The following is a 20,820-nucleotide window of genomic DNA, read 5'->3' as shown; positions in this document are numbered from 1 at the left end:
ATGTTAAGTATTATAGAGAAACCAAGGCACCAGGAGATGATTGATTTTTTTTTTTTTTTTCCTGGACATGGTGAGAGTCTTAAATCTATGGAGAAGGCACTGGGAAATGTCTTCCTTTTATGGTGTATTTATTTGTACTTTAAATTACTGTATTTTCAGTCGTGCTTTGGTTAAGGGACATCGAAGCACCATTCTGTGTACGTGGTGGACTCTTTCTCTTTTTTTAGTTTCTTCTTCCATAGTGCTGCAGATGAACAGGGGCATTCTACCTCTGAACTACACCCCCAGCCCTATTTATTTTCTATTTTGAAATAGGATCTCACTAAGTTGCTGAAGCTGGTCTTGAACCTTCTATCTCAACTTTCCAAGTACTGGATTTTCAGTTGATTTTTTTTTTTTTTTTTTGTGGTACTGGGGATTGAACCCAGTAGCATTTTACCTCTGAGCTACATCCCTAGCCCTATTTATTTATTTATTTATTTATTTATTTATTTATTTCCTTTTTTGTGATACAGGGGATAAAACCCAGGAGCATTCTACCTCTGAGCTCCACTCCCAGTCCAATTTTTTATTCTTTATTTTGAAACAAGGTCTCAGTGAGTTGCAGAGGGCCTCACTAAGCAGCTGAGGCTGGCTGTGAACCTGCGATCCTCCTGTCTCAGCCTCTCGAGCACTGGGATTACAAGTGTGCGCCGCCACGCCCGGCAGATCTTTCTTAGTGTATCTCTTTTTGGGCGGGATGGTGGGTTTGCGGAGCTTGGTGCAGGAGCCTCCGAGGAGCTGGGCTCGGGAGAGGAGGCCGGAGTGGTGGTGGTGGCGGGGGGGGGGGGTTTGGGGGGGGGTCTAAGCCACTCGTGCGCAGAGTCTCACCACTAATCCTGTGTCTCACTGTCTTCCCAGGAGCCTTCACGTAAATGGGTCCAGTCATGCCTGCCAGTAAGAAGCCAGAAAGCTCAGGAATCAGCGTGTCCAGCGGGCTGAGTCAGTGTTACCGGGGCAGTGGCTTCTCCAAGGCCCTCCAGGAAGAGGATGACCTCGACTTTTCTCTGCCTGACATCAGATTAGACGAGGGGACCATGGAAGACGAGGAGCTGACCAACCTGAACTGGCTACACGAAAGCAAGAACTTGCTCAAGAGCTTCGGGGAGTCGGTGCTCAGGAGCGTGAGCCCCGTCCAGGACCTGGACGACGACACCCCTCCGTCCCCCGCCCACTCGGACCTGCCCTACGATGCCAGGCAGAACCCCAACTGCAAGCCCCCCTACTCCTTTAGCTGCCTCATATTTATGGCCATCGAGGACTCTCCAACCAAGCGCCTGCCAGTGAAGGACATATACAACTGGATCTTGGAACATTTTCCGTATTTCGCAAACGCGCCGACTGGCTGGAAGAACTCAGTGAGACATAATTTGTCGTTGAATAAGTGTTTTAAAAAAGTGGACAAAGAGAGGAGTCAGGTAAGCCTCCGGGGCCAGGAACTGAAATTCGTTTTGTTTTGTTTTTTAATTAAATGTTTCTCCATTTTAAAAAGCCATTCATACCTACCACACTGAAAAAGCGGTAATAAATGGGTTTGATTTTTTTATTTTTATTTTTTTGGCGGGTCTGGGGATGGAAGCCAGGGGCATTCTACCTCCGAGCTACACCCCCTGCCCTATTTTTTATTCTCTATTTTGCAACAGGGTCTCACTGAGTTGCAAAGGGCCTCACTAAGTAGTAGCTGAGGCTGTCTGCGAACCGCGATCCTCCTGTCTCAGCCTCCCGAATGCTGGGATTACTAGCGTGCGCTTGGTTTATTTTGATAGTTGTGAAGAGCTTCCTTTTCTGTAAGCATGTTCGTTTTGTACGGTTGTGAATGCAGGTTTCTTTAGGGTGCCCACTGATTGGGTCTCCCCGAGTCATACAACAGTGGTTTCTAGACCTGATTGGTTCTTGGTATCCTAAATGGTAGTTTGTAGAGCTGATTGGCTCTCAGTACCATCCCTCCATGGATGGGTCACTAGAATTCAAGGTCAAGGGTAGCCGTTAACCATGAGGTGTCTGCCTACTGAGAAAATTGCTATTGAGGTCTAGAGAAGAATGACATTTCTTTTCTTTCTGAACTTAACTTGGAGAAAGGTGACCTTTCCCAGGTTCTAGGATAAATGGACAGTAATGGGCTTTGGGTGTATATATAAGGGATGTATATATACATACCTGTGTGCATGTATATGTTTATATACATAGATCATGTATAAGTTTATATACATAGATTTGGTGGTATGGGGGAGGAAACCCAGGGGTACTCCACCCCTGAGGTATATACCCAGCTATTTATTTATTTATTTATTTATTTGGTGGTACCGGGGGGTGGAACCCAAAGGCTTTCTACCTCCGGGCTATACTCCTAGACCCATTTTATATTTTATTTGGAAACAGGGTCTCCCTAAGTTGCTGAGAGCCTCACTAAGTAGCTGAGGCTGGCTTCGAACCTGCGCGATCCTCCTGTCTCAGCCTCCCAAGCGCGGGGATTACAAGTGTGCGCCACCACGCCTGGCTTATTAGTTTTTTGAGACAGGGTCTTGCTCAGTTGGCCAGGCTGTCCTAGAACTTGCAATCCTGCGCTCTCAGCCTTTGAAGTCCTGGGATTCCAGGCATATTCCACTGTGCCCTGCCTCCAGCTTACTCAGTGTACTCCCAGAACCATCAGGGACATAAATTGCCAATTGATTTTTTTTTTTTTTTTTTTACAGTATTAAGGATTGACCCTAGAGGTATTTTATCTCGGAGCCACACCCCCAGCCCTATTTTATTTTTTATTTTGAAACAGAGTCTCCCTAGGTTGCCGAGAGTCTCACTAAGTTGCTGAGGCTGGTTTTGAACCTAGGATCCTCCTGTCGCAGCCTCCCAAGTACTGAGATTGCAGGCCTGCGCCACCGTGCCTGGCTGCCAGTTGACTCTTATGAAATCCGGAGTATGTGTAAGTGTTTGGCAACTTTGGAACTCCCTGAGGATGAGAAATTGGCTCAGGGTATGCTTTCCATCACAGACTGATTTTAAAAAGGTTGAATTTTGACGTTACAGTCTTCGCTTGTGCATCACGGTTGGGTAAAAGAAGATGGTTTAATAATTTGCTTTTCCTTTAGGGAATAAAACAAGGTGCACTAGCGATAGGGTCGGTAGCAATGGGGGACAAAACTGCAGTCGAGCTTTGGGGTTGTGCAAAACAATGCCACTGCAGTTCAATTGCTAGAAAAAGTTCCCTCTGCCAAGTTTTCAGAGCGCCGTGCTTCCCGGCTTCGTTTTGAGCGCTCATGCCCCGCTGGCCGACGGTGGGCTTTTGGTATTGGTTAAAGTTGAGGTTCAGGTGAGGGGCTGTGCTTGTGTGGGGCTGCAGCTGTGCACCTTTGGGGTTCTTTCAGCTTTTCTCCCCAGGAATATTTCTGTGTCGAGTAGAGTCCTGAGCCTGAGACTGTTCTACGCGTTTTGTGTCTACCCCTTTGTGCTGAGGCCGGTCTCAAATCTGTGATCCTCCCGTCCCAGCCTCCCAAGTACTGGGATCACAGGCGTGTGTCATAATGCCCAGCTTTTCTGTGTCTTTGATGGGGTAAGGAGAGTAGAACCGAAGTCCCGGCTTGGACTGGACATGCTTGTCTCCCAATGCTGTTCACCCAGAGTCTGTGTTTGACATGGGGGTGGGTGGGGATGTGGGGTTCGGGAGCTGGGTTGTCTGGGATGAGGAAAGATGTGGCCGCCAGGGAGCTTCACTTTGATCATGGGTGCTCTTGCTGCCTGGGTGGAGTGAGCATATTTGAATTTTCACGTCTCCTGAACTCCCCAGGTTCGTGTGTGTGTGTGTGTGTGTGTGTGTGTGTGTGTGTGTGTGTGTTTTGGAAACATGGTCTCACTAAGTTGCTGAGAGCCTCACTAAACTGCCGGGGCTGGCCGCGAACCCAGATCCTCCTGTCTCAGCCTCCCAGGTACTGGGATTACAAGGGTGCTGCCACCACACCCCGCTTCCGGCTCCTTCTATTTATGTAGCCATACCAATCTAAACAAAATGTGCCCGTATTTGATGCTTGGGGAAGCCGTCTGTTGTTCTCTGGGATCTTCCTTCTCTGTCCTTCCCTCCAGTTTTCAGCTTGGCTATTTGGAGATCATCCTTTTTGAGTGCTTTATGATCATTCTAGAAACTTTCCTAGTAGAGATTCCCTGCTTCCCTGGGACGACCCGGCTGTGCTATTAGAAGCTTCTGTAGAGGTGGGTCCTAGTGGCAAGACTGGAAAGTCTGAGGAAACCCTTCCAGACTTAGCATGGAGAACGGAGAGGGCCTGTCAGGACCCCCCACGCCGCGGTCAGTGATAAAGCAATGAACAGGGCTTTTAGTTTAGTGGAAGTCATACTGCAAGTTACAACCTGCTTGTGTCTGTCTCTGTTTGACATCATGCCGGAGCGCAGGAAAGTAATTTAGCAAATGCACACTCTTCGGAAATGTTACACAAGGCCTGCCCAAAGTGTGCGGCCGGAATTGGCCCGGATTATTCAGTAGAACCCTGGGCGGGGCCGGGTGGTGTGAACCCCAGGCGCCCGCCCACCTGCACTGCATTCTGGGAGTTGCTCCCTGGGGAAGATGGTTGTCAATCTGGATAAACAGAGATATCATCTGTTAAAAGGGAGTGGTTTTTAAGGACTTGAGATTGTTGCTCTTACGCAACGTCCAGCCCCGACTTCCTAGCCGGGCGACCTGTATTGACATGTTCCCCATCACATGCCAGTCAGGTTTGTGGCTGGGAGTTTGTTCCCAGCATTTGCCAGGCTGTGAGAACAGGCTCGGTTTTCTCCTCTCTCCTTGGCTTACCCTGGGGCCAGCTGGCGGGGCTGAGCCGCGCAGCTGCCAGGTGTGCGCAGGTACTCCGAGGATGCTCAGATACGCCCAGGTATTTCCAGGGCAATGGCTCTGGCCCATTCGCTCGGGGTTTTCTACTGGGAGGCTGAATAAAAGGGAAGGCGTTCCCCCTGGTACTTGGCCCAGAGAGAGCCCTTTGGCTTTACGGATACACTAGTTTTTTTCCCAGGGAATTTTACTTGGCCCTGGCTCCTTCTCTTGAGAATCCACCTCAATGCAAAGGAATAAAAATACATCTAAATATTGGTGAGAAATTCCTTAGATGAAAATGAAGCCTTGAAAATCACGTGCGCCAAATTAGTCATTCCACCTTTCCTTATCATCATTATTATTATTTTGTGTGTGTGGTGCTGGGAATTGAATCCAGGTGCATTCTACCTCCAAGCTATACCCCCCCCCCCATCTCAATCTTTTTATTCTTCATTTTGAAACAGGGTCTCACTAAGTTGTGGAGGGCCTAACTAAATAGCTGAAGCTGGCCAGGAACCTGGATCCTCCTGTCTCAGCCGCCCAAGTACTGGGATTACAAGCATCGTGTGTGTTACCACGCCAGGCTCCTTTGTATTTTTATTTTTTAAGTGGAGAACAGTCAAGCTTGGCCTAAGAGGGAGAACTCAGAATCCCGGGTGAGCCTTGTCCCTGAGGGCTTGGAACACCTACCCTGCTGGACAACTGTTTGGCTGAGCCGTGGGATTGCATCAGAGTCTCCTGGGGCCCTGAAAAACAATTACCCTTTCTCAGGCTCCTCCCCGGAGAGTTTGATTCTGAGGTGGGTTGGGGCAAACTGGCAGTTCAAATGAGCTTCCTACGTGTTTCTCTTGTGCTGTCGGGTCTAGGGATCTCTGAACCAGGTGCCCTCTGGGTTCTTTCCAATTGCTGAGACACCATCAATAGCATTCTCTCGTAAAGTCAAGGGAAAATGGATAGTGTCGCTTCCGTTTTATCTCTTAAGGGACTTCAAAAGAGAGGGCATTTCATCCGTATTTTTTAAATAACGTACAATTTTCAACCACACACGGAATGGTATGCAGGGAATACAGTGATCTCTACCCATCACACCCGCGACCCACCTTTAGTGAGGATTTTATATTTTTTCTTTTTTCTCTTTGGTACTAGGAATTGAACCCAGGGGCACTCTACCTCTGAGCGACATTATCTGACCCTTTAATTTTATTTATTTATTTATTTTTTGTATTTGGAAGCGGGGTCTCACTAAGTTGCTGAGGGCCTTGTTTAATTTGCCGAGGGCTGGTCTTGAACCTGTGATCCTCCCGTCTGAGCCCCCCAGCTACTGGCTAGTAAGGATTTGCTCACTCTATTCCTTCTTTCTTGTTGCTACTGCAGAAGTATTTTGAAGCAAATCCTAGATCTTCTTTTATTTCAACATAGTGGAATGTATGTGGGAATCATTGGTAACTTCTTACCTGACCAGATGGCCAGAGTCTCCCTAGCAAAAGTACTCCTTGTCCGGTGGTCTCCTGCGACAGCAGGTCAGCTCCCCCAGGTTCTTTACAAAATGCCTGTTTAAATTGGAATCCAAACATGGTCTAGGAGTTCGACTTACCATTTCCCTAAGGTGTTTTTTTTTTTTTTTTTTTTTTTTTTGCAGTACTTGGGATAGAACCCAGGTGCGTTCTGCCTCTAAGCTACACCCTCAGCCCTATTTTTGATTCTTTATTTTGAAACAGGGTCTCACTGAGTTGCAGAGGGCCTCGCTAAGTAGTAGCTGAGGCTGGTTCCCTCAGGTCTTTTAATCTACAGCGCTCCTCTTTCTCCCCCTTCTGAGTAAAGGTGCCCACCTCACCCTTCCCCCACATTCTGTGTGCTCCTTGTGGTTTCATTTAACTTGTTTTTCCATCCCCTGGAATGGAAGTAAAGTCCAGATCACAGTCAACTTCTGGGTCCCTCTTCCCTGAGAACAGTCTGTACACAGATCTCACCATCTTGAGTGCCCCGCTCTGGGGCCGCCCAAGACCACAGGTTCACCTGGGGTCAACTCTTCTGACTCCAAGTCCCAGCTTCCACCGCGCAGGGTATGGTTTCACCTGAGAATGAACTTTGCTCCAATCAATCAAGGTCCAGCTTTAAAAGCAGGGATTATGCATTTTCACTTCCTACATGCAGGTCTGGAGGGCTGGCAGGTTAGCATATCCCAACCTCTCTGGCTCCTTGTAAATGAGAAGTACAGTGCAGTTATTTTTTTTATAGGTGGATTTTAGAGGCTCAGGTCTGCGTGTTGCTATTTCTGTGCTTTTTCTTAACTTGCCGTGTTAACAAAAAACGTTATTGTCATCAGAAGGTTTATAAAGGAAGCACTGTACAAAAGTTTGTTTCTTAGTTCCAGGGCTGAGTGAGACGAATACAATTTTAGCTGATAAATGCCCAGCGTGGCCGTAAGTGGACTGAGCTAGAAGGCAGGACCCCTGCTTCTGCTCTGACGCTGGGGTTTCCCGTCCATCTTGGGGGTCTCAAGGAGTTGCCTGGTGCCCAGGGCCTTTTTTTCCTTTTTTTTTTCTTTTCTTTTTTCTTCTTGTGGTACTGAGGGTTAAACCCAGGGACCTTCTACCTCCAAGCTACATCCCAGTCCTTTTTTATTTTTTGAAAGGGACAGGGTCTTGCTAAGCTGTTGAGAATCTTGCTGAGCTGTTGGCGCTGGCCTTAAACCTGCGATCCTCGTGTCTTAGCCTTCCATGTACTGGGATTATAGGTGTCTTCTACCACGTCCAGCTTACCCCGGCTTTTTAACCTGGGGGTGGTTGGGTATCAGAGGCGCTGTTGACCAACTACCTGAGATCAGTGGTAACAATGTCATACCACGATACATAATATTTTTCTAGAAAGAAGATCCAAAGATTATGTTTGTTTAAATTTTTTTTTCTTTGCCAGTACTGGGGATTGAACCCAGGGCCCCTCACATGCTTGGCAAGTGCTCTACCCTCAGCCCGTTAGTGTGTGTGTGCGGGTGGTACTGGGGACTGAACCCACAGACATTCTACCTCTGAACTACATCCCCAGATCTATTCTGTTTTATTTTGAAACAGGGTCTTGCTAAGTTGCGCATGGCCCAAGTTGTGAACCTGGCTGCAAACCTGTGACCCTCCTGTCTCAGCATCCCAAGTACTGGGATTACAAGTCACAGTCCCATGTCCAGCTATCCTCAGCTCTTTTTATTTATTTATTAAAATTTTTTTTTTTTTTTGTGGTCAGGGATAGAATCCAGGGGCATTCAACCTCTGAGCTACACCCCCTGCCCTGTTTTTAAATCTTTATTTTGAAACAGGGTCTTACTAAGTTGCAGAGGGCCTCACTAAGTAGCTGAGGCTGGCCACGAACCAAGATCCACCGGTCTCAGCCTCCCAAATGCTGGTACTACAAGCGTGCGCCACCACGCCCGGCTCAGTCCCCCAAATTGCTCAGCCCCCCAGTTTGCTAGTACAGGTGCGTGCCAAGCCTGGAGTTCCAAGGCAGTTTGGAAAATGAGGTAGCGGCCCCTGTGCACAGTGACCTCTGATTTCCTCCTCTGGGAATCCACAGCGTTCCCATCTCCCCCCAACACTGGTCTCCATCCCTAACTGGCAGTCATTTTAGGAGGAATCCAGCTGATTTTTTTTTTTTTTCATATAAACTGTGCTCTTTGGGGGACAGTGCAGTGTGACCTTTAGGGGTCAGTTGCTAGGAATCAAGGTGTCGTCAGTTGGGTAGAATGTGCACAGACCCTGGGGCCAGCCACAGCCCTGTTCTTGGCTGCCGTTCTGCCGCCCCGGGGTTAGAAGCTGCTCTGTCGGAGGTCGCCGGGCACTGGGCACAGGCCAGAAAGAGGCCAGTGCTGGGCGAGCGGGCTGCCTTCTGCCATCTGTGTTGCCTCGGAGGTTGAGCCTTTACCAGGAAACCCGCAGGACCTGCAGTAAATGGACCCCTGTGTCACAGACCCCGGAATAGGAAGCTTTGCAGGCCAGCATCGTGTGTGACCCCAGAAATCCTCACACCTCTCCTGGCTGTTTTCCTGGCCCTCTCCTCGCGGTCACTGTTCCCTCCTGTCCCTCCCGGCTTCCGATGCCCGGGCTGGGCCACATTTCTCTCGCCTTGCTCTTGCCAACCTCCCTCTGTTGGCTTATTTAGCCATTCAGTATCCTATTTAATTCTTTTTTTTTTTTTTTTTTTTGGTGTTGGAGGTTGAACCCAGTAGCATTCTTTCTCTGAGCTACACCCCTAGTCCAATTTTATTTCTTATGGAAACAGGGTCCTACTAAATTGAAGAAGGCCTAAGTTGCTGAGGCTGGCTTCAAACCCATGATCCTCCTGTCTTAGCCTCCCAAGTACTGGGATTGCAAGCGTGCTGGGATTTGAGGATCTTGCTAAATTACTGAGGCTGGCCCCAAACCTGCGATCTTCCTGTCTCGGCCTCCCAAGTACTGGGATTGCAGGAGTGTACTGCCATGCCCAGTGCTAAAATACATTAATATTTATTTATTTATTTATTTATTTATTTATTTAGGTGATACTGAGGATGGAACCCAGGGCTTGGAGGTTGAACTCCAAGCTATGCCTCACTGAGCTGCAGAGGCTGCCTTCAAACCTCTGATCCTCCTGTCTCAGCCTTCCAAGTACTGGGATTACAAGTGTGCACCACTCAGGGAGCCTTGGGTCATCTAAATGCTCTTAAACTTCTGCAAGGCGTTGGGAAGTTTTCCATTTTATAGAGAATTTCACCACCTTTTTCAGTAGACTTGTGTGTGTGCGTGTGTGTGTACGCGCGCGTGCACGCACGCTTGGTTTGGATACAGTGGCTATTTTAAAAGCCAGTATACATCGGGGCGTGGTGGCGCACGCTCGGAATCCCAGCATTCGGGAGGCTGAGACCGGAGGATCGTGGTTCAGTGACACCCTGTTTCAAAATAAACAATAAAAAATAGGGCAGGGGGTGTAGCTCAGAGGTCGAATGTCCCTGAGTTCCATCTCCAGACCCGCAAAAAAATATAATAATAAATAAAATAAAAGCCAGTGTCGCTTCCTCTTGATGCCACCTTGTCAGTGGGCAGGGCTTCCGCTGGCAGAAGTTGCTTTCATCACTTGGCAGTTGTTAGCTGCTTCTCTCCGTATCTCTAGCCCGCACGGTGAGGATGGCGCCTCACCCTCTGAGGCTTCCGCAGCAGCCTCCAGTTTCTCAGACCGTGGCATCTTTCCGGTTGGTCCTTGCTGTGCCTGCCTGTTGGTAGACCAGCCTCTTGTTACCTGTCACTGAGGGATGTCAAGGGGCCATTCGTTTCTTCAGGAGCATTATTTAGTGATGTTCAAAGTTAAGGTCAAAAGTAAGATTTGATTTTTGCTTTAGGTGTGTGTATTCCAAGGAAGGGAAACATACTAGGGGGGAAAAAAAAAAGAATGAACAAGAAGCGGTCCCCCGTGCTTGAAGTGCGCCCGATCGTGAGTCATCGCATCGCTGACGTGGGCGGGAGGCTTGCCATTTCTCAGAGGGGCATTTGGAGCTGAGGGAAAACACAAAGATGGGCATTTTTGTTTTTTAAACCGTGGTGCTGGAGATTGAACCCAGGGCCTTGTGCGTGCTAGGCAGGTACTCTGCTGCTAAAGCTACGGCAGCAGCCCAATGGGCAAGTTCAGAATACTTCTAATAGAGGGAGGCACTTGAGAAAATTATTTAACAAAGCATGCGTTTGGTATGGGAATGAGCATAAGACCTCCAAGAATGAATTAGTTACGATGAGGCTTGACTATCTTATCATAGAAAATTCAAATAAGTGTGTGTGTGTGTGTGTGTGTGTGTGTGTGTGTGTGTGTTACTAGAGATTGAATCCAGGAGCATTCTACCTCCAAGCTACACCCCCAGCCCTATTTTATTTTTTATTTTGAAACCTCTGAGCTACATTCCCAGCACTATTTTATTTTATTTTTTTAAACTTTCAAGCTACACTCCCAGCTCTTTTTGGTTTGTTTTGAAACAAGGTCTCAAGAGGTTGCTGAGAGTCCAGCTACTTTGCTGACGCTGGCCCCAAATCTGTGATTCTCCTGTCTCAGCCTCCCTAGTTTTGGGACTACAGGTGTACACCACCATGCTTGGCCAATAATCATTTAAGGAAACTAGAAATGCATTTCTTTGTCATGTGAGTAAGTCTGGCAGCACTGAGCAGGGAACCACATCTGTCCATCTTTCTGTTCTCTTATTTTTGGTGCATAGCTGGCTTCCTAAGTCTTGTGGTGGCCCCAGATGGCACCAGCTGGCATGTTCTCCTGTGAGGAGTCACAAGGGGCATGCAGAGAAAGACAGAAGGGAGTCCTGCTCAGTTAGCAGTTTTAAGGGCCTTTCCCAGAAACCCAACACTCTGCTTTCATTTCATTGGCTACAATTGGTCACGTGTTTTCTTCTAGGAAGGCTGGGAAATGTAGTCTTTTATACAATGTGGGTTTTGTTATTAAATAAGCACAGCCTTTTATGCTACAAAGACCTAGTGTTGCTGGACCCAGGGAATGTGTTGGAACAGCGTCAGAGAAAAGGAAGGGAAGAGATGGTGCTTGGGAGGTTCTATAAACAAGCGCGGGGTGGTGGTGGTGGGGTTGTTAGGAGGAGGAGGCTGCCGAGTGGAAAACTTTAGATTGCTCTAGTAACTTCAGGCAAATGGAGATGCTGACCCATTTTTTTGAACATTCCAGTTAACCAGCATTTTGCTCCAAGATATTCTGGCTAACTTGCATTTAACATCTTCCAGAGCCGTAGCTTGATAGGGGTGCAGATGTAATCTGTGCCGAGCACGGTAAGAAGAGAGGCCGGGAAACACATGCTGGAGACCGAGCAGTGTCTACGGTCGCCCTTCTCTAACAGCTTGATGGTTTGCTATGAGATTCAGGCCGTTCTAAGAACAGATCGAAGCCTTTGATTTTGTGTGCGGGCTCACTTGAGTGCCTTCGCCTGCGCACTCGGTGGGCGGCAGTGCACGGGCGCGGTTGTCTTCCCTTCTCTGCCTTTGTGCTCTCAGCGTGCGTGGGATCTCTGCAGGGCCCCCTGAGGTCCTGTCCAGTGCTTCCTTCCTTTCATTGGAGCCCTATGAGGTGCCTCCTGGAAGGCCGTGACTGTCTTCTCTAGGGACAGGCCTGATAAGTGATTTCACTAATGCCATTAGACAGAAAACACCCAGCCAGCAGGACATTTGCATGCAGTCTGTTTTGAGAAGAAAAGTCCAAGTCACGGGAACACCGACTCCCATCTTGGCTGGAGTGGATGATAAAAACACCCAGAGGCTCCCGGAGTCAGAGCCCAGGCGGCCTGGCTCAGGGCCGGGGCAGGAGTCACCCCGAGCACCCCTGAGTTCAGAGGTGGCTGCCCAGGGCTTCGCGTCTTCCAGTGATACTGCCAGATGGAGCGAGGACTGGTGTTTCCAGCCATGCTTCCGAGGTCTTGCACAGTACGTACGTTTCCAGAGTAAAAATATAGACGCTGCATTTGCCAAAATATAAATAAATAAATAAATAAATAAATAAATAAATAAATAAATAAAGTACCCCCATAGCCGGGTGTGGTGGCTCACCATTGTAATCCCAGCATTCGGGAGGCTGAGACAGGAGGATCGCGGTTCGGGGACAGCCTCAGCTACTTCGTGAGGCCCTCTGCAACTCAGCGAGACCCTGTTTCAAAATAAAGAATAAAAAATAGAACTAGAAGCATAGCCCGTAGGTAGAATGGCCCTGGGTTCCATCCCCAGTACCGCAAAAAAAAAAAAAAAAGTATCTGGGCATGGTGGTGCAGGCATTTCAGGAGTCTGAGACTGGAGGATTACGGTTCTTGGCCAGTGTCAGGTACCTTAGTGAGGCCTTCTGCAACTTAGTGAAACCCTGTTTCAAATGAAAAAATATAAAATAGGGCAGGGAGTATAGCTCGGAGGTCAAATCCCCTGAGTTTCATCTCCAGACCTGGGGGGGGGGGGGAATAGCCCTAGTCATTTTATTCTTTTTTAATTCATTTTTTCTTAATTCATTATTTCTTCTTATTCATTATTTCTTTAATTTAATTTAATAATGAACTTAATTCATTATTTCTTTATTTACCTATCTATTTGCAGTACTGGAGATTGAACTCAGGGCCTCGCGTGAGCCTCAGTAATTTTGGTGGGGGCTCATTTGTGCCAGGCATGTTCGGGGGGTGCCGGGTGCTGCTGTGGGTGCTGGAGATAAACCGGTGACCTGTTGCAGGTCACCGGTTGATCTCCTGGGAGATTCAGAGTAGGATGGGTGAGGAGGAGTCGCATGTTAAACAGTAGGTCCACACATGAACAGGACAAGTAATGTATCAGATGGGATACATACAATGAATGCATGCGGCGTATGCATGTAGTGAATGTGTGTGGTGGCACACACCTGTAATCCCAGTACTTGGGAGGCTCAGATGGGAGGGTCACAGGTTTGAGGCCAGCCTCAGCGGGCTTAGTGAAACCCTCAATAACTTAGGAGACCTTGTTCCTAAATAAAAATAAAAAAAAAATAGGGTTGGGGTGTAGATTGGAGGTAGAATGCCCCACTGGGTTCAATCCCCTCTACCGCAAAGAGAAAAATTAAACAGGGTAATAATGTTCTAGTAGGGCTGGGAAGGAGTGTGGAACTCTTCTCAGAGGGATGGATTGGGTCATACTTGGAATAGCGGCCATGTAAAGACCTGGGCAGAGAAGACAGCAATTGCAAAGTCCCTGAGGCAGCAGTGGTTTGACTGGGAGAATGAGATGTTTTAAGGGACTAGAAGGGGAAGTATCTTTTTAGGCTTCCTTCCAGTGCTGCAGGTGAGAGATAGTAGAAATTATTCTGGCGTGGTCCTGGATCAGAGGTCACAGGCGAAAGTGTGTGGATAAATTTGGCCTCAGAGGTGGAATGGGAGTTAGAGTAAAAATTCTCTCTCTACCAGGTTACATTGGAGATGGTGTTTGAATATCCAAGCGGAGCCATCAGGTGGAAAGTCTGATATAGGAGTTTTAAGCTCAGTAGAGACGTATAAATCTAGGACGCAGTAGCACATAGGTGGTAGAAACGAAAGAGGATTTCTGGATGACCTCTCCATCAGAAAGGCGGTGAAGTTAGACCTCTGTCTCCGTTCTTTGCTTTTTATAAATGAGGACGCAGCTTCAGAATGTGTTCAGGGGATCCGCCCTCCAGAAACCATCCCATTTAGCAAAGCCCCCCTACCCCATGACTTCTGCGAGTTCCCTGCCATCTGGTCCCTGGCTGGAGAGAGGCATTTTTCTTGTATATGTGTCTCCATAGCAACGAGTTTGCAGTTGATATGGAAAGTAAGCAGTTGCCTTAGCAACAGAGTTACTGATGTGGTGGCTCTTGCTTTCAGGGAATGGATAAGCTGACCAAACTAGACACATCGCGCAGGGCTGCACCCGCCGGCCCCGCCGTGTAAAAGCTGTCCAGCTTTAAAAGAGGTCGCAGCCCCTCCCCCTCCAGAGGAAAGGCTTACCGCGGTGGTAAATCAGACAAAAGTAGTTACTGGCGGTTGGAATAGATCATAAGAGGGACCTCCCAGTGGAACATTTTTAGTTTAGCTTGACAGAGAATGCCGTAGTCAGGGCATATTTGGAGGCAAAGAAAAGAAAGCCACCCCGGTTGGCTTAAAGTCAAAGAACACTTGTCCCAGGGACGCACTAGTCCAACAGACCAGGGGCAGAGAGCAAAGCAGTCTCAGGTCCTGGGCGATGGGAACTCCTATCCTGTCTGGCTGCGTAGACGCGCATCCCAGCCTCTCTCTGGAGATGGGTCCCAGCCTCCTCTCTGCGCCAAGCTTCCTTCCCTCGGCTCTGGATTTCTGTCCCTCTGCCATTGGCTTGCGGGACTGGGGTGCTGGTGGCCCCCGCTGTGATAAGTGACTGGGGATGTCCACAGTATCACCTCTGTGTGGTGTCCTCGGCGTCCTTCCAGATGCGAGGGCTTGTTCTCATCCCTGGGCAGGGGATGGACAGGCTCACGGGGCCGGGGCCAGGCAGCTGCCAGGGCCAGCCCTTCATCAGGAGCCGTGGGGGCTGCAGTGGGCCACGACACGCTATTGCTACCGAGCCTTTGCTCTCTTAATACTCTTTTACTACTGAAAATAAAAATAATCAGGAGTGCTCGGGGATTTTCTGCTTTCTTGTTTTTTTTTTTTACCTTCGGCTTTCTCATAGGTAATGGGGATCAGCCTACCAGGGAACTTGGGCATTATTCTGAGTCTCCCTTCTGCTTCTTGATTATGTCCATAGTACCTTTATCATTTATTTATTTATTTGTTTATTTATTTGTTATTTATTTGCAGAACTGGGAGTTGAACCCAGAGGCACTCTACCTCCAAGCTACACCCCAAGCCCTATTTTATTCTCTTTTTTTTTATTCTTTTTTTTTTTTTTTTTTTGCAGATCTGGGGATGGAACCCAGGGGTATTTGACCTCCGAGCTGCACCCCCTGCCCTATTTTTTATTCTTTATTTTGAAACCGGGTCTCACTGAGTTGCAGAGGGCCTCACTAAGTACCTGAGGCTGTCCACGAACCATAATCTTCCTGTCTCAGCCTCCCAAATGCTGGGATTACAAGGGTGCGCTACCACGCCTGGCTCCTATTTTATTCTTTATCTTGAAACAGGGTCTCACTGAATTGCGGAGGACCTCACTAAGTAGCTGAGGATGGCCGCGAACCTTTCTCAGCCTTCCAAATGCTAGGATTATAAGCGTGCTCCATCACTCCCGCTTGTCCGGCCCTTTTTTTTTCATGTTTTACTTTTAAACGGGGTCTCACTAAAGTGCTGTAGGTCTTGCTAAGTTGCTGAGAGTGGCTGCAAACCTGTGGTCCTCCTGTCTCGGCCTCCTACATGCTGGGGTTACAGGTGTGCGCCACCACGCCCAGCTATATCTTTATCTTCCATTCATTTTCCTAGTTCTGGGGTGGCAGTCTCCAGACAAGCTGACCTGACGTTGCCTGTATAATCACTGAGTTGAGTGACTACCAGGAATTAGGAAGGCTAGCCCCCTGATGTGGACAGGAATGAATGTCAGCTCTTCGACACCAGTCCCAATTTTCAAGACCAGGTCTGCCAACCGTTGTGTACCATCTTATGTTGTCACACGACATTTTGTGTGTGTGTGTGTGTGGGGGGTACCGGGGATGGAACCCAGGGGCATTCTACCTTAGAGCTGCCCCAGCCCTAATTTTTATTCTTTATTTTGAAACAGGGTCTCACTGAGTTGCAGAGGGCCTCACTAAGTAGCTGAGGCTGTCTGCGAACCTGTATCCTCCTGTCTCAGCCTCCCAAGTACTGGGATTACAAGCGTGCGCCACCACGCCTGGCTCACTATGACATTTCTAAAATGGAGGGAGATAGAATTGTGCCAGGGACTGGATAGATAGGAAGAAGTCACAAAACTCTGGGAGTAGACATTGGGCGAAAATTAAAATAGACCAGGAAAGCTACAAAGGGGCACTTACCAGTCATCAGGGATTGGCTGGGAATGCCATGTGTCAAGCCTCCAAAGGGGAAAAGGGCCCGGTGGACTGGCAGCGTGAGGGGCGGATCCTGGAGAGAAGGTGGGATTCAGCCTGCTGGTTCCTTCCAGGTGGCCAGGACCAGGGCTGGTGACGGGGAAAGAGGATGGTCCCAGGCCATCAGAGTTGGCGAGGATGAGGATGGGGATGCTTATGAGGAGTACCAAGTCAGAAACCGGGGACAGTCGTTTTCACCTGGCCTTTGGGGCTATTTGGAGCTGTGCCAGGGACTCATATCCATGGTCCCACGGGTTACTAACACTGTAGATATCTTGTATTTTTACAAATGGGGAAACTGAGACTTAAAGAAATTCGGTGAGCTGGGCATAGTGACACACACCTGTAATCCCGGAACTAGAGAGGCTGAGATGGAAGGATCGGAGATTTGAGGCCAGTCTTCAGCAATTTAGGGAGAACCTAAACAAATTAGCGAGACACTGTTTCAAAATAAAAAAAAAAAAATAAACTAGGACTGGGGTGTAGCTCAAAGTTAGACTGCCCCTGAGATCAACACCTCCAGTGCCAAAAAAAAGTTGAATGGCTTGAAGCCAGATGCATGGCTAAGGTCTGAGCTGTCTTTACTTTTCCTTCATCTCAACTGGCTGGAGCAGAGGGAGGATTCCTGAGATATCTCTCTGTCTCTGTCTCATCATCTCCCCGAAGCTGGTCTTGAACCTGCCATCTTCCTGTCTCAGCCTACTAAGTGCTGGGATTACTGGTGCATTATCATGACTGGCTGCATCTCACTTTTAATTATGGAGGAGTTCAGTGGTACAATGTAGCCATCGTAGGCGTATGCAGTGTGAATTAATGTAACCGTTTTCGGACTCCACACTTAATGTGTAACCCATCTTGTTTCATCCTAGTTGGCCCAGTCCCGCCTCACCCTCTCTGGGGTTTTACTTTAAAGTAAATTCCATGGCACTCACTTGTAATCTCAGCATTCGGGAGGCTGAGACTGGAGGATCAGGGTTTGTGGCCACCCTCAGCTACTTAGTGAGCCCCTTTGCAACTCAGTGAAACCCTGCTTCAAAATAAAGAATAAAAAATAGGGCTGGGAGTGTAGCTCAGAGGGAGAATGCCCCTGGCTTCCATCCCCAGTACTGCAAAAAGAAAAAAAAAAAAAAAAAAAGCAAGTTCCAGGCAGTTATCATATTGTATTAGACTGCATCTCTGATACATGAGGATTCTTTTTTTTTTTTTTTCCTTTGGTGCTGGGGATTGAACCCCAGGGACATTTTACCTCTGAGCTATACCCCCAGTCTTGTTTTATTTTTTATATTGAAACAGGTTCTTGCTAGCTTGCTGAGAGTCTTGTTAAGTTGCGGAGAATGTCCTCGAACCTACAATCCTCCTTTCTCAGCCTCCCTAGTATTGGGATTAAAGGCTTGTGCCACTAAGCCTGGTTGCATAAGGACTTTTTTTTTTTTTTTTCCGCGGGTCTGGGGATGGAACCCAGGGGCATTTGACCTCCGAGCTACACCCCCTGCCCTATTTTTTATTCTTTATTTTGAAACCGGGTCTCACTGAGTTGCAGAGGGCCTCACTAAGTAGCTGAGGCTTTCCGCGAACCGCGATCCTCCGGTCTCAGCCTTCTGCCCTATTTTTTTATTCTTTATTTTGAAACCGGGTCTCACTGAGTTGCAGAGGGCCTCACTAAGTAGCTGAGGCTGTCCGCGAACCGCGATCCTCCAGGTCTCAGCCTCCCGAATGCTGGGATTACAAGCGTGCACCACCACGCCCGGTTTGCATAAGGACTTTTAAACACACACAAGCACACACAGTGAAAAACAATTATAAAACCTAAAAAGAAATTAACCCTAATTTCTAATCATCCCCAATTCAATTAGTGTCAGAATGTATCTGATTGTTTAGCAAAACAATTCGAAGTGCTTTGTTCAAATTAGAATCCAGAGGCCGCCTGTCTGCGACATCTCATTAACACCTGTCTCATCTCTTGGATCTGTGTTCTTTGCCTCTCCCCCTTCCTCTCCCGATTCTTTCTTTTTCTATTTCTTTTTTTTTTTAATGTGGTACTGGGGCATTTTACCTCCAAGCTACACCCCCAGCCAAAAAAAAGTTGAATGACTTAAAGCCATTCAACTTTTTTATTTCTTTATTTTGAAACAAGGTCTCACTAAGTTGCAGAGGGCCTCACTAAGTAACTGAGGCTGGCTGTGATCCTGTGATCCTCCTGTCTCAGCCTCCCAAGTCCTGGGATCACAAGCGTGAGCCACCACGCCTGGCTTCCCCCGATCCTTTCAAGAAAGCCCCATCTCCTTCCTCTCCATCCTTCCGCCATGGTGCAGGCCTCGCTGGCGCTCTGTCCCTCGGCTGGAGGCTGTGTCTTCCCTTTCCTTCTGCACGCAACACCTCAGCCGGGAAGATCCCGCCGACCCTCGCCTCTTGCAGAACCTCCCCCAAGCCACCCCTCACGCGCAGTGGAATTGTCTCTAGTGTCCAGCTGGTTCAGGGTTCCCTCCTGCTCCCCACCCCGAGGCTTAGAGTGGGGAGCAGGTCTCACCCGCGTCGCATCCCTGGAGACCAGCTCATCGCCTAGCAACTGTGGGCCCTCAGGAGTCAGGACAGAATGGAGCAGCAGGAGGCATCCAGGAGTTACACCGTCTGGGGACCCTCGAGTGTGGACCGTTACTGGGACTTGAGAACCCCGAGTGAGCCGCTCCTCGAAGGAAGAGCACGGATCCCCAGTGTTTTGTCCACCCTCAGGCTGTGAGTGTGGCCGGCGGAACTGACTGGCTCTCCCTTGAACAGCCAGCAGCTGCCTGCCTTCCTGTTGCTGCCATCGCTGCCACCCTCCTGTCAACAGTGAGCAACAAGACAGGAGGGGGAAACCCACGTCTCAGCACCGCACACGCCGAGCAAGGAGGATTTTGCAGTTGGAAGAGAAACAGGCAGTTCAGGCAATACCTACCGAGTGAGAGCGCTAGCCCCCGCCTTATGGGAAGGGCTGCTGCTGCTGCTAATTCTTTTGTGGTACTGGCGATTAGACCCAGGGGTGGTCTACCTCTGAGCAACACCCCCAGCCCTGTCCATCCGTCATCCATCCATCCATCCATCCATCCATCCATCCATCCATCCATCATTCTGGGGATTGAACCCAGGGGCATTCTACCTCCGAGCTGCACCCCCCAGCCCTATTTTATTCCTTACTTTGAAGCAGGGTCTCACTAAGTTGCAGACCTCACAAGTTGCTGAGGCTGGCCACAAAACCGTGAGCCTCCTCCCTCAGCCTTTCCAAGTACTGGGATTACAAGTGTGCGCTACCACACCTAGCATTATTTTTAATTTTAACACAGTCCCGCTTAGTTACCGTGTGCTGGCCTCGAACCTGCAGTCCTCCTGCCTCAGCCTCCTAAGTAGGCCGCCGTGTGTGGCGTGGAAGTTGCCTAGTTGTAGCTGACACACAATGGCCGGCGTCTTGCTTTGGTTGAAGGGAACTCGAGGGTCGAGTTCCAGCGGCAGCAGCAGTCGTCCTGCTGGCGCGCCCTCTGACTTCTATGCGGTTCTTCAGGCTTGGATCCTGGAAGGCGATGTTGGTTAAGAGGAGTCTGAGATCTAGGCAATGAAAGTGAAGAGCTCAGAGAACCAGGGCTGCCTCTCATCTGCATGCTCCTCTTTGTATCAATTCTTTGCTTCTTTCATTCCTCTGTGTGTGTGTGTGTGTGTGTGTGTGTGTGTGTGTGTGTGTGTGTGTGTTACTGACAAGCCAACCCAGGGCCTTACACAAGCTGGGAAGTGCTCTGCCAATGAGCTGCATCCTCGTCTCTTCTGAAGCGGGGCGCAGTGGCACATACCTGTCATCCCAGTACTTGGGAGGCTGAGCCGAAGGATTGCGGGTTCGAGGCCAGCCTCAGCAACTTAGCAAGTTCTCCAGCAAGGTCTCGTTTCCAGATACAAACGGCTTTAGGTATAGCACAGAAGTAAAATGCCCCTGGGTTCAACCATGGTACCAAAACACAAAAGTAAAGATGATGCTGTCCCCTTTATCACGAAGCTTTAGGAAACCCTTGTGAGGCGGGGGCTGAGGATTGCACTTGGGGTCTCCCTGTCTTTCCTGCCCACACTCCTGCTCTAGACAAGCTGCACCAGGGGCTCCCTCTCCTGCACTTCGCCCTCCATCGCTGTATCCTTTCTGCCTCTTGGGACAAGCCCGCTGCCTCTGCAGTCGGGATTCATCGCAGGATGGCTATTTTCGTCGCATCGGTTGAGTTTTCTGAAATGCGGTCCCGGTCCCGGTCCTCTCTCCCCCCCCCCCCCCCCGTGTAAAAGGCTGGCGTACCCATTTGGTGCCATTCCTTACCCCAGTGATGGGGTGTGGCGCTCGGTCGGGGAACCCTGGTTGTGGCGGATCGAGGGCCGCGCTGGCCCTCAGCATTTCTTGCACACAGTGTAGGCTTGTGCTTTGT

General features: G+C 49.0%; 1 protein-coding gene across 2 annotated transcripts in view; it reads left to right on the top strand.

Annotated features, from left to right (window-relative positions):
- Positions 1-914: 914 nt before the first annotated feature.
- Positions 915-20,820, top strand: part of FOXN3 (forkhead box N3) — a gene marked incomplete at both ends in the record, with an annotated part of 232,317 nt that continues 212,411 nt past the window's right edge. For both annotated transcript variants that reach the window (XM_080708322.1, XM_080708321.1), the window contains one exon: positions 915-1,457. In XM_080708322.1, the coding sequence (XP_080564448.1) occupies positions 915-1,457 (543 nt within the window). The remainder of the gene's footprint in view (positions 1,458-20,820) is intronic.

The sequence above is a fragment of the Muscardinus avellanarius genome (assembly GCF_963383645.1).
Source record: "Muscardinus avellanarius genome assembly, chromosome: 12".
In the NCBI taxonomy this organism is placed as follows: Eukaryota; Metazoa; Chordata; class Mammalia; order Rodentia; family Gliridae; genus Muscardinus; species Muscardinus avellanarius.
The sequence above is the reverse complement of the archived record's forward strand: the minus strand, read 5'-3'. Positions and strand labels throughout refer to the sequence as shown.